Consider the following 13,842-nt stretch of genomic DNA (forward strand, 5'->3'; position numbering starts at 1 on the left):
AAAAAGATATATATATATATATTACATGGGATTTTTTTGAGTTGTATAAAATTAAATAAATGTTCTTTCATATTTTGTAGATTAAATAAATATATAGTGAGAGTATGTTGAAGATAATAAATATGTAGGAAATATATTTTGTGCCCCCAAATTTGCTCTTCACTTCAAAAAGACATGCCATTAGCGACGGAATTTTTATTTAATGACAAATTAGCAACAAAATCATATTAGAGATAGAATTTGTTCCGTTACTAATTCTTCTGTTATTAATTAGATTAGTGACTGAATTTCAATTCAGTCACTAATTAGTAACGAAAAATTTCCGTTACAAGTTAGCGATAGAAAATTTCCATCGCTTATCCGATTTTTTTTAAAATTTGAACCCCACATGGCGCCTTCACCAGTCATCACATCATCGCTAGTGACTGCCTCCGGCCACCACCACGTGTCACTGCTACCTCACCTCCCCTGCCATTTGTCACCACCCCACCTCTACCTGCCATGTGTTGCCATCTCGCATGCCACCTTGTATCACCATGTGTTGTCACCATATAATTTCTCCTCAAATTGACCTTTGCATGGCTCATCTGTGCATACTCGTGGCTTTACTAGTTGAGTTATAATGAACCTGTTGTCTTATTATACAAAATTGAATATATATATATATATAATATTCTTTTACATAAACAATTATTTATACAAATATATTATTAAAAACTAAAAATAAACTATATGATAATTTTAGTCATAATTATTTATGACAAAATAATTTTTAAATATTTTTTTACTATTTATTTTATAATTTTTTAAAAAAATATTTTTAACATAATATTAATTTCCAATGACACTAATTTTGAATTTTAAAACGTAAATAATTTTTTCATAAATATATTTTTTAAATTTAAATTTTTTAATTAACTTTGATAAGATATATAATTTAATTATATATGTTTTATGTTACATTATATTTTATTATCTATATGTGTTTTATATATTTGATGAAAACCATTTATAATTGGTAAATAGCTACTGTAATAAAATTTAATAAATCATTCTATATAAAAAAATTACATAATTTGAATAGCTTATGATAAATTCTCCTACTTATATATATATATATATATTCTATATAATTTATTTTCTTAAAATCCTTTGTAGATACCATTTGTTTTTGCGTTGAAGACCAAAATTGATCATATTATGGTTATTAATTATATCATGATTAAATTTTATTTTTGATGATTAAAATTCAAAATTCACTTCAACATTAGTTTGATTTATAATCATAAATTGAGTTGTTCATAGAAATTCATTTTTTGGTTTTGAATTTTTATCATATATTACATCTTTCAATATATTGTACATATAATAGAATTATTTCTTTCTTATATCAATTTGTATGAGAAAGTTATTAATATTCTTGTCATATTTGTTTACTTATTATTAATAACCAAGAAGAAATGATTTTAATGAACTATAAATAAGTTTTCTAAGAAATTGTCTCCCTATTCTCAGCATGTATCTAGTGATGAGATGAATGATAATGATACCTTCATTAACACTAACTCTACAAATGTATCAATTTATTTTACAATTGAAAATATATTTAAATTATTATATTCTTAATTATGTTATTATATAAATTGTTGTAAGTTTATAATCTAAAATAATGAAATTTAAAATTAGTGATGAATTAGCAACGGAATAGACTTAGCGACAGAATTAGTGACATAAATTTTCATGAGAAACAATTTAGTGATAGAAATTAGTGACGAAATTTTTCCACTGCTAATTCCAAAGTTAAAAATTTTATAATTAAAATTAGCCACAAAAATTTCTGACGAAAAATATTCCGTTGCTAAATATTTTTTGACGGATTTGCAACAAAACTTGGCAAGGGAATTATAGTCGCTAAATTTAGCGATGAAATTTCTATCGGTAATCCGTCAGGAATTAGTGATAAAATAAATTTTTATTATTAATTCTATCGGTAATAAATTTTTTTTTTGTAGTGCTTGTTTATAAGTTGGAAGGCGAGAATGGACAAAAGATAAGAGAGACTAGATTAGAGCATATGAAAAAATTAATGAGAGTGTATATTAATTAAGGATAAAATAAGTAAAAGTACATTTAATGTTTAGACAAACACAAAATGAATCTTATAAAAACTAACTAACCAATTCAAAAATTTAGATATTATAATAAGAAAAGAGAGTGATGGTTTTTTTTTTTTAACTGAATTACCACTAAGCACTAACTTTCATCAATGAAATACACAATGAGGTGTTTCAAACGCTAATATGGTGATTCATGTCAACAATATTAATAAAAGCATAATTAATGTGCATAACATGTGATAACATTATTGGTTTGAGCTAGCTAGTTGCAAGGTATAATCAACAATGTACTTTAAAAATATTAAGGAAAAATCACAGAAAAGCCCCTTGAAATAACAAAATTACAAAATAGGTAACTGAATTAACAAAATTACTGTTAGAAATTGGGTCTTAAATATGAATTATAAAATATTGGGCAAAAGACTAAAATATTCTTCTTCTCTTTCTTCCCTCACCACATCTCTTTCTCTTTCTTCCCATCTAGAAGCTTTCAACTATTGTCTTCCTCACCTCCATCTCCTTCTCTTTCTTCCAGTTCTGGTAATTATTCGCACCTATAATAAACATCATAATTAACATGTTCAGCGTCATAAGCTTTCACAAACGAGGTAACATCATAATGGAAAACCTCAGCGACCTCAAGTTTCTCAAAGGTCAAACTTGTGCTGTCCGTAGTTTTACCGAGAACTTTGGGTGCAAGCTACACAGCTTCCTCCTTTGTGATATCATCCTTGTAATATTAGCTTGAATATGGACTGTGCTGTCTGGTTATTTGCACCAGTAGCTGTAGCTTTCCAACCGCCATAATTTCCACTAGGGTCACTCATGTAAAGTTCAAAGCCATAATTTTTGTTCGTACCAGCAAAAACAAATGAGACTCCAAATGGCCTAGGATCACAAAATTGTGTGTAACTACTACAAAAAAAACAACTGATTAGCAACGGAATTTGCGACAGAAACAAATTCCGTCACTAATGTCTAACGGAATTTGCAACGGAAACAAATTCCGTTGCTAATTTCCCACGAAATTGCGACAGAAATTCCGTTACTAATTTTTTCGACGGATTAGTGACAGAATTTTTTCATCGCTAATATTAGTGACGGAATTTCTGTCCGTCGCTAAAATCCGTTAGAAAATCTGTCAATCAATATTTACGATGGAATTTTTTCTATCAGAAATTTCCGTTGCTAAATTGTTTGTCACAGAAGTTTTTGTCACTAATTCCGTCGTAATTCCATCACTAATCCGTCACTAATTTTAAATTTTGTTAGAAATAACAAGTATTGAAAAGCTGTTCACATTAACTTAAATTCTAGCATAAATGGATATTATTTTCACAATTTAGTTGCTAATAAGTCTAGTGTGAGAAATAGTAATTATTGAAAAACTATTCACTATAACTTAAGTTTTAGCAAAAATTGGTATTATTTCCACAATTTAGTTATAATTAAAAAGTCTAGTATTAGAAATAGTAAGTGTTGAAATTTGATAGAAATTGGTATTATTTTCATAATTTAGTTGCTAATGACAAGTCCTGCATGCCAAATAACAAGTGATGAATGTGAAATTGCTAATTTAGTTTTATTAGTTGTTTTTCTCGGCCACTGTTTTGGCAGAGATTTAGCCATCTCAATTAAATCAAATTAGAAACTAAAAGGATAACGATTTTGTCCATTTCTCTGTTTCCTTAGGTATAGCTCCATTTCCTTAAGCAAGGTTACACAAAATTTGGTGGTCCCAGGCCATTCGGAGTCTCATTTGTTTTTGCTGGTTGGCACAAAAATTATGGCTTTCAACTTTACATGAGTGACCCTAGTGGAAATTATGGTGGTTGGAAAGCTGTAGCTATTGGTGCAAATAACCTGCAGGCAGCACAGTCAATATTCAAGCTAAGATTACAAGGATGATATCACAAGGGAGGAAGCTGTGTAGCTTGCACCCAAAGATCTCGGTAAAGCATATCACAAGGGAGGAAGCTGTCTAGCTTTATGTCAAGGAACAATCAACCAGCCAGAAGTACTCATTCAAGAAATCAATAGCCTCATGACCTTTTCAGATATTGCTTATCCCCCAGAGGGCCCTGATCTAAGTAGTATTCAGTCTAAGAATGGTTAATTATTCTCCAAAAACTATTTACAACACGTTATTAGATACTTAGGGCAAAAAAATGGAAGACCCCCTTTACGGAGGAAATTACAAGACTTGAGTAGGTTTACAACTCTTGAATGAACTTTCACAATTTCAAATACATTATTTACAACACGTTATATATTAGACACTTGGGGGGGGAGGGGGACGAAAGGTTCACTTCACAGCGAAGTTACTTGACTTGAGTAGGGATTAACAACTCTCAAATCAATTTCAACCATTTCAACTCAACTACTTACAACACCTTATTATGCCTTACAAACACTTGGAAAAATGAATAGATTTGAACAGGGATTAACAAATCTTGAATAGATTTTCACCATCTCAGATTAACTATTTACAGCACGTTTTTAGATACTTGGAAAAAAAAAACGAAAACATCACTTTACAGGGGAAGTTACTAGACTTGATTTGGGGTTAACAATTCTTGGATGAATTTTAACCACTTTGGATAATCTATTTACATCATTTTTTAGACGTTCGGAAAAAATGGATAGACTATTTACATCGTTTTATTAGGCATTTGGGAAAGAAATGAAAGGTCCACTTTATATGAAAGAGACTTGAGGAAGCTAACAACTCTTGAATAGATTTCCACCGTCCAAGATATGTTACTTCCAACACGTTATATTAGACACTTAGCTTCCAAAAAAAAAAAATGAAAGGTACACTTTATAGGGGAAGTTACTAGACTCAAGTATGAATTAACTAACAACTCTTGAATTGATTTTCATTATTTTGGATCGCTTATTACACCACGTTGTCATACCTTGTACGTACACTTGCAAAAAATGAAAATAAGAGGCACTTGCAATGGTGAAGTTACTATATTTAAGTACGGAAAACAACTATTGAATTTATTATCACCATTTAGGATTAGCTATTTACAGCACGTTATTATAGCTTGCACACTTGGAAAAAAAAAATGAAATTAAGAGACACCTGTACGTAATGGTGAAGTTACTAGATTGAGTAATGATTAACAACTAGTGAATCGATTTTTACCATTTCAGAACAACTATTTGCAACAATTATTATATCTTACACACTTGTAAAAATAAAAGCAAGACGCACCTGTAAGATTAACGATTCTTGAATCAATTTTCACCATTTCGGATTAGTTATTTACAACGCGTTGTTATACCTCTACACTTGTAAATTAATTGACATTAAAAATGGGTTTTGTGAGAAATGAGATGATACATCGGCGGAGGATGCGTCTCTGTATTCTAATGATCCTCCTCGTGCATCGCTCGAAATGCAACGGTGGGAAGAATAGAAGGAAAAGACTGGGATTTGTTAGAGGGAGAAGCATGGCAGAATGATTCCGAAACAGAGGGCGCGCGATAAGGCACGCTTTTTCAGCTTTCTCCTTTACTCTCCCCTGATCTCAGTTTACTCTCTCCATCAACCCAATATAATCAAATCAATCATTTCTTCAGTATATCCACCTATAAATGTCCCAAACAAAATCCACACGAGATCTCCTCAAAATGTTTTTAAAAAGGACGGAAAATATTAGGATGAAAGGGCGAATGTGGAGGAATTAAAGGCGGAGCAAGAAGCAGAATCAAAGTGGAGAAGAAGCGAAGATAATGATGGAAAGGATGAAAAAAAAACCAATCTTTTTTGTAAAAAAGGTTTAAGGTTCAGATTTATCTCGGAAGTTTCTACTCAAGTGTGCTGGGTACTCGGAAGCTTTTTTGGGTGTAAATTTGTCCCGAAAGTTTAAAATCACAATAATATTTTAAAATGTTAGTTTTTCTAACAATAGGGGGAATATATTGCTATAATTTTGAAATACTTCCGAGACAAATTTTTCACAAAAAAAAAAATCTTTTGAATGTCCAGCGTTCTTGAGTAAGAACTTCTTAAACAAATTTGTACATTATCCCGAAAAACATGAATAAAAGATGAAATATGGCTGGCAATTAACAACAAAATTATGATTTTAGACAATCATGCTTTGAATGTTTTGTTAGGCAAGATGAGCCTATTTGTTTTCTAGTATTGGAGAATCCATATGTGTGTTTATATAAACACACACATATTCACTTATGCCTGAATTAAGAATATGTATATTTGTGCACTCAATGTCTAGTATTCAAAGTTAGTTTGTCTACCTAATTATAGACAAGAAACTAAAAAACAACATTCCTCTAGTTCCCTAAAGCTTCTGCTTTTCTTCAAACTCCACCGTTGCTACCTTAATTTGAATCAATCAATACATCGTTCCTGATGTTACTCAATTGTATTTTAATCAGTGGCCTGGAACTTATACAAGAATCAAATATGATATACATGTGTGTGAAACATTAATGTGTAAGTATCCATAATTTCACCAAATTTTTAATTAAATAATTCTTTGTAGTTTTTTCAAGTATAGTTATTCGTCATTATATTCATAATTTGTTCATTTATAAGAGAAATGGCATTAGTAGTTAATGACATGACTCTCACTTAGTATACACCTGAATTAATTTTGCTACGTGAATCTAAGTAAAATCAAAATCAACTTGATTACAGATGATGTATGTATGTATGTATGTGTGTGTGTGTGACGATTATGAGCATAATAATTTTTTATTTTTATGGTGATAATAAATAAATTTTATTTTTAAAAATTTTCTTTTTTTCTTTTGTATTTTGTGACAGCTTACATGTTACTTAGTTAACATCCATATCAACTCTAATTAATAAATTATGAGCCTAGTGCCTTTAATGAGAACACTTGTAAGGACAAGTTAATTAAAAGGGAAAAAAACCTACAAGAATGTAATCAAAATTGGGTGAAACTATAATTAGGACCAACAAGTTAATTTTTCGGGTGTGTGTCATATAAAATATATATGGCTAGTTTCTTTGCCCAACTACTTAAATGTTGATACAGTGGAACTAATTATGTGAGGAAGATAGAGGGGGAGAACATGACCAAAGCAATATTGTTAGGGTCATCTTAAATAGTCCCCCAAGATTATTGCCAAATTATTGATTAATTAGCAACCAGACACGAAACAGACATCACAGTGATTGTTGTGGTGGTTCAACAATATTAGGTAATTATATTAATTGCTTAATACATTAACTGATATATTGAGATGGTTTAACCAAATTAATTAACGAGAATTTTTTTTTTTTTAAAGTTCAAACATGCCTAACCAACATACAACGCGGACAAACGCAACGTCTTCACGATAAGAAATATTTACAAAATCATACATCACACGTAGGACAAAGAAAATTAATAATTACAAAATTTTCATTTAACTCCCACTGTAGACAATTAATACTTTAGTATCAATCAATTCCCAAAAAAATTATAAAAATTTTTAAAAACATTTTTGTAAATTGTCAAATTTGGATTGCAAATTGCTGAATTTGAGTTGTTAGTCCTTGTAAATTTTATGGCAGAATAAACAACTTAAATTCAGTTATCTACAACAAATATTTGGCAATTCGCAACCCAAATTTGGCAATTTACATGAAACATAAAGGAATTTATAACTCCCAAATGCAATTTTGTTTTGGTATGAATAGAGAACTCAAATTTGGAAATTCACAACAAAAATTTGATTATTTGTAACTCAAATTCGGTGATTTATAAAAAACATAAAAAATTCACAACCCCCAAATGTAATTATTTTTGTGTGAATGGACAACTCATTCAATGATTTACAGGAAAAATTCAGTGATTTTCAACCCAAATCTAAGAATTTGTAAGAAATATAAGAGAATTCACAACTTCAAAATAAAGCAAGGATATTTTTATCTTTTCACCCATGAAATTTTACTCCTTCAAGATGCAGTGAAATTTTAGAATTTTTTTAAGGTTGACTGATATTAATTGTCTAGTGGAGACTTTATTAAATTTCTCCCAAACAAATAAGTAAGAATATGCATGTATATATGGATATACAGGATTCAGATCTTCTAACCTTTTTCTCTCTTCTCTTTTTCTGTTTAGAATCTCATTCTACTCTTAGATTAAAATATGGATGGTTCTGATTTATTATTTTATAATAACAACTTATTGGGAAAAAATTGGAAAAAAAATTGATCTCAATAACTTTTTTGAATGCAAACAAAATTACAATAACAAAGAACAGAAATGATCTTCCATACCCAGTGTCAAGGTTAACAAGAAATGCACATAACATATAAAACTTAACAAAACTATGCACTTAACAGCCACGGTTGCCTAAATTGTATACATCTCAAACAGAACTTTGAGGTATATACAAATAGTTTTAAAATTTATTCAGATAATTCTCATATAGTTAATTGGTCCATTCTCTTACCAATAAATCATGATATGTTATATAGAGAGTATTGTCTATGCATAATACAAAATCTGATGAGGTTAATTTTTTTTATCAAAAATCTAAAAAAAAGTTCAGGACATTATTTTTCTTATGACATATCGTGTCCTCTTATTGAATTAACAGAAAAATTAATAGCACATTGAAGAAGTTTTCTTCTTATACACTTTTTAAAGATTCTGAGATTTATTGTTGAGTTTTACAATGTTAACAGCTACCTATACCAACCTCAAAATTTGAAAGATTTACAAGTGTGTGTATCTGTTATATGTATATATATATTTCTTGCCTCACGCTAACTTCTAAAATAAAGCACCGATAGTACTTGAGTGCATACTTCAAGCATTAAACAAAACGAAATAATTGAGAAAAACAAGAAATAAACAGTGAAAACATGCAAGAATGTAATAAATGTAAAGCTAGATTAACAAAAACTGATGCTTTTAAGACAATAATGCGCGCGCGCACACACAGAGATACACACACACACACACACACACACACACACCTGTGTGTTTACATATGCTATGAATATAGATATGCCTTTTGTTCACGAGCCCTGCAAGCAATTTAAAACCTATCTTTAAGAATCCTATCTTTCAAAGTTAGCTTGTCTACTTGAAGACAAGAAGCTATAAAACGACATTCATGTTTCCTAGTTTCCTAAACTTTTTTGCTTTCACAAGCTTCATCGATGTTACCTTTGAATCGACCAAAACAAAGTAAGACCAAGGTACTAAAACTAGAACAGTGATTAAATTGATCAAGACCATGGTTGGATGATCAGTGGTCTAACTGTAGTTAAACTGTGATCAACCCAATCATAATTACAAATAAAATAATATAATTAAAGTATCCATCCCAATGTATTCATATATAACCTTGACAAGAATAATATTTAAATACCCAAAACTACATAGAACATTCATGTATAAACAACATATACATAATCTAATAAAACAATGTTACTAAAGTACATATATGATGAACTACTTTTTTTTTTTTTAACTCAAAACAATGTCGTTTTAGGCTCAGCAAAGGAGAAAAAAGAATGAAATCCAACTTGGTTGACATGTCCAAAACCCTTGACTAGACTAATTCACGGTTTTCTGATGATCTAATCGGATAACTTGGATTGGATTTTAGTGGTAGAAGTAGGACATGCATGCACAAACACGCATTGAAATAGATTGTGTAAGGTGGATTTTATTCATGTGGTAATTAAATTTGTTAAGAACAGCACATATCCTACATGAAATAGGCCAAAAAAAAAAAGTATGCATGACAGATTAGCTTTGTGAGATAATTTTACCGTCCAAATACTCTACATTTGTGTTGTTGGCAAAAAAAAAAAAAAAGAACTTCACATTTGTCACATTTTAGGAATCTGGATTCATATTTAATTTTCATGGGGAGTAAGATCAGTTTATTGGTATTATTATGTGCATCTCAAAATTTGTATTTTTATTCATTTACTAATTAAATTATAGAAATAGATTCAAGTGTGAATTTTTATAATATGAATTTTTTTATTCGAGAAAGTTCCATCTTTGAGATCTTTGGCTATCATACTGAGTTACGAAATTGACTAGAGTTATATATAGTTCTTTTAGCCATTAATCCCAGCAAGGTTTGCAATAAACGCACAACATTAGTTAAACATTATCACATTATTAAAAGATATCTGATCTATTAGCTATTTGGTTATATCTTGGTACTGCCTCCTCCGGTTTAAAATATGAGTTAGATAAGGCTTTCAGTTTGTTTCTAAATATAAGATATCAATTTACTTTTTTTCCCCTCAAATTTATAATCTTTTGCTCAAATTATCCTATTAATTGCATACATTAAAAGGGCTCCCAATTAAGAGGTAACTACAATATACATTATTAAATAAGGTGATTTAGGAACACTAAGATATATTTGTTATAAATAACTAACTTAACTAATTTCTTTAATATTCACAAATTAGTTATCTAGCTATATTATTAAGGGTAGGAGTTAGCAATTTATGTATTAACTATGCTTCGATTAATGTTGTTGAACTTCTTGAAACTTGCATGAGAGAGAGAGAGAGGGGACAAGAAAACTTGAAGCTTCAAGGCAAACAACATCAAAGCAATTCTTTTGCCTCGGAAGTGCAATAATTAGTTTGTCCAATTAATTGGTTTCTGAGTGTTGGTTTTCTTTAGGTTTTTGTCTCAAGTAATCGCTAAGCAATAGGAGTATTCTGCAGTATTCTTTCTAGTTACATTGTTAAATCTAGTGGCATAGTTTGATTAGTTTTAAATATAAGATTTTGATTACTTTGGTTTTCAAATTTATAACTTTTTTTCCTAAATTCTCTCCATTGATTGCATATGTTTAGAGGGTTTTCATAAAGAGTATAACTTTCAATGCAAATGAAACCAGGTATAATTTTCTTAATCTTTATATATTAGTTACCTTACCCTTATATTTAGAACGAGGTATAATTTGTGCCTAGCCAACACTACATGGAACAGAGAAGAAATGTTTAATAGTAATTCAAACATCTCTAAAGCTACATAACCCAACAGAAGGCATTAATTAGAGAGAATCAATCTTTAATTTACAGAAAAACAAGGGGAGGTAAAAAATCAGTAAATCTACAAATTCAAGTCATGGAGAACTAGTAATTAATTATTAATTCTCACCTTTTTCTAGAGAAATAATATTATATCGATATATGAGAGGCCAAGCCAATGATGGTAACTACAAGACAAGCATCGAAGAAATATATACTTCTTGTGCAAGTTCAAGGATTAGGTTATCAACTTGATTTTTCTCTTACTTAGTAATTCATTAAACAACTAATATAATTTTTTTTTTTTTAATTCATTCCATCTGGCCGACAATACGCCATCGGACAACGAAATTGTGTCTATTCTACTCGAAGTAATTAAAGCTTATTAATCTGAGATCTGAGAGCACAAGAGTGGTCTTCAACAAGGAAATTAAGGAGTGTTTAACAATTCAAACATAGCTAATTAACCAAACACAACGCAACAGATAATCAATCTTCAACAAAACGAAAGAGATGAAATTTACAAGAATCAACAGAAGTAGTCATAGTTAGAGAGATAGAAACTAGATTAATTCATCGACTCTCACCTTTTTGTGCCCTAGAAAGCTTAATATGGCTGCTGAGATCTTCCACCGCCAGAATTTTCAACCCAGTTACCGTTAAGAGGTAACTGAGACATGTTTACAGGCAAATTCAAGAAGGGAAGACCAGAAGATGAGCTCGGAAATCCATTCATGTCTCGGTCCCCGCCACCGCTGTTGTCAGCGCCGCTGCCGTTCTGGACCGGTAAGGGTTCCTCCTCGTTATCTAATGGCAATCTCTCATATGCTACGTTGGTAAATGAAGAAGCAATCACAATAATTGGACCAGCCGCCACCAACGCACCGACAACATTTCCTCCGACCACATGACCTTGTCCTCCGGCGAGAAATACGCTCAGGCTTGTTGCTCCTGGCGGAGCTGGAGGCGGCAAGAAAGATCCGGACAGAGACAGTATCTCAAACCTGCCCTGCAGGGTCGCGACGGCTCCGGCTGGTGATGGCTGGCGGATTGTCACGTTGGTGACCGTGCCGCTCCCACTCAACACACAGATCCCTCGCTGTCTCCTCCTTGCATAAGTCGCCACACACTCAAACACATCGGAGCCGCCGCTAACCTCAAGAATATGAGCTCGAAGCGCGTTGGCACTCTCGCGCGTGATTATCACCGGCGGCTTCGGCTTATTCTTCGATCCTGGCGGCCTACCCCTGGGCCGGCGGACAACATCACCTGAACCGGCCGGGTTAAGCCCTTGAGGGTTCGGACTATCTTCTTGGTTATCATCGTCATCTTGGTTGGATTGAAGATTAGGGCGTTGAAGCTGATGATGAAGGAGAAAGTGATGAGATTGTGAAGAACCCAAGTCCAGGCCGGCCATAAACACACTCACAAAAGCTAAAGCCAAGTAAAACAACAGGAAAACAGGAAGAAAAATTTATATTATTATATATATAGTAAAAGAAGAGAAGTACTAAGATTAAGAACAGTGAAGAGATCAAGATTAAATATATAAATGCAAAAGGTAGGAGTGACCAATGATTCAGACCTAAGAACCAATAGAAAAAGAAAGGGAATGATAATGGAGGATGAGTAGTGCAGAGAGAAAGTGAATAAGATATGAGAGGAGAGAGATTAAATGAATGTGGAAGAATAAAATATTCAACCCTGTGCAATTTTTTTATTTAATTGTTTTGGTTTAACTATTCTTTTTTGTCGTTATATAGTTTATTCAACTCTTGGATCCTAAGTTCCTAACGTTCAAAAATCTTAGGTTAATTCTTATTATTATTATTATTATTATGTTGCCAGAATTCTTATTATTAAATTTATATGAGCAGTCAGATTTTATTAACACGACTTAATTAATATATCCTGTATACTTGAACACTTAATATGTTTGATTTGATGTATTATATATGTCAAGAAAAGTACGAAAATAGATAATGTAAAATAGAATTAATGTTTATGTATAATACGTGATGTAACATACATTAAATTACTTTGTGTACAATAATTAGATAATGCATATTTGAAATTTTTATGATAATATATCATTACACATATTGACAGAAGTTTAATCATACGTTGACCAAAGTTTAACTGTAAGCTAAATTAAGAAAATAAAAATTATAAAGCCATGATAAAATTTAAACTTGCATTGACTAAAATGTATCCAGAAAAATTAGCATACAAAAATAAATATAAAAGGAAACTAAAATTTTAAATATTAATAATTTTTTTGGTGATCTTGACTTCAATTGAAATAATCCGTGGCCAGAGTCAACTTGCGATGTTTCATATTAAAAATAATTTTTATGCGTTTGTTATAAAATAAAAAATTTACTTAAAAAATAGTGATGAGAAATTATTGTTACGCCTGTGTTATAAAATTAATAATACTAAAAATGAGAACACATACGATAACGATTATATAAGTGCAATAAGTATTAAAAATATTAGACAAGCAAGATTCCTTTCTTTTCTTAAACCAAACGGAACTGCATATATATGTCTGCATGTGGGAGAGATTATTTAGGAAACGTAGCTTATTTAACTTTATATAAAGAAAGCTTAAAAGTTAATAAGCATGGGCTGCATTTAGTGAATGAATATATAAAAAATTTCTCTAATAAATAGTGCTTTTTTCCTTTTTTTTTTATTCCTTTCTCTAGG

At 30.8% G+C, this 13,842-nt stretch overlaps 1 protein-coding gene across 2 annotated transcripts; it reads right to left on the reverse strand.

Annotated features, from left to right (window-relative positions):
• Positions 1-8,889: 8,889 nt before the first annotated feature.
• On the reverse strand, positions 8,890-12,641 carry LOC114714726 (AT-hook motif nuclear-localized protein 23-like). Of its 2 annotated transcripts, none has more exons than XM_028899490.1 (2): positions 11,718-12,641; positions 8,890-9,144 (listed from the first exon to the last, which is right to left on the reverse strand). In XM_028899490.1, exon 1 carries the CDS (start codon positions 12,545-12,547, stop codon positions 11,738-11,740), a length of 810 nt encoding a protein of 269 aa, XP_028755323.1. In that variant the 5' UTR covers positions 12,548-12,641; the 3' UTR covers positions 8,890-9,144; positions 11,718-11,737. The 2 variants fall into 2 exon arrangements, with proteins under 2 accessions (XP_028755323.1, XP_028755324.1); XM_028899491.1 differs by lacking the exon at positions 8,890-9,144 and adding an exon at positions 11,060-11,076.
• Between the last annotated feature and the right edge of the window lie 1,201 nt (positions 12,642-13,842).

Source organism: Neltuma alba, unplaced genomic scaffold, assembly GCF_004799145.2.
Source record: "Neltuma alba isolate B1F8T4 unplaced genomic scaffold, ASM479914v2 tig00011534_pilon, whole genome shotgun sequence".
In the NCBI taxonomy this organism is placed as follows: domain Eukaryota; kingdom Viridiplantae; phylum Streptophyta; class Magnoliopsida; order Fabales; family Fabaceae; genus Neltuma; species Neltuma alba.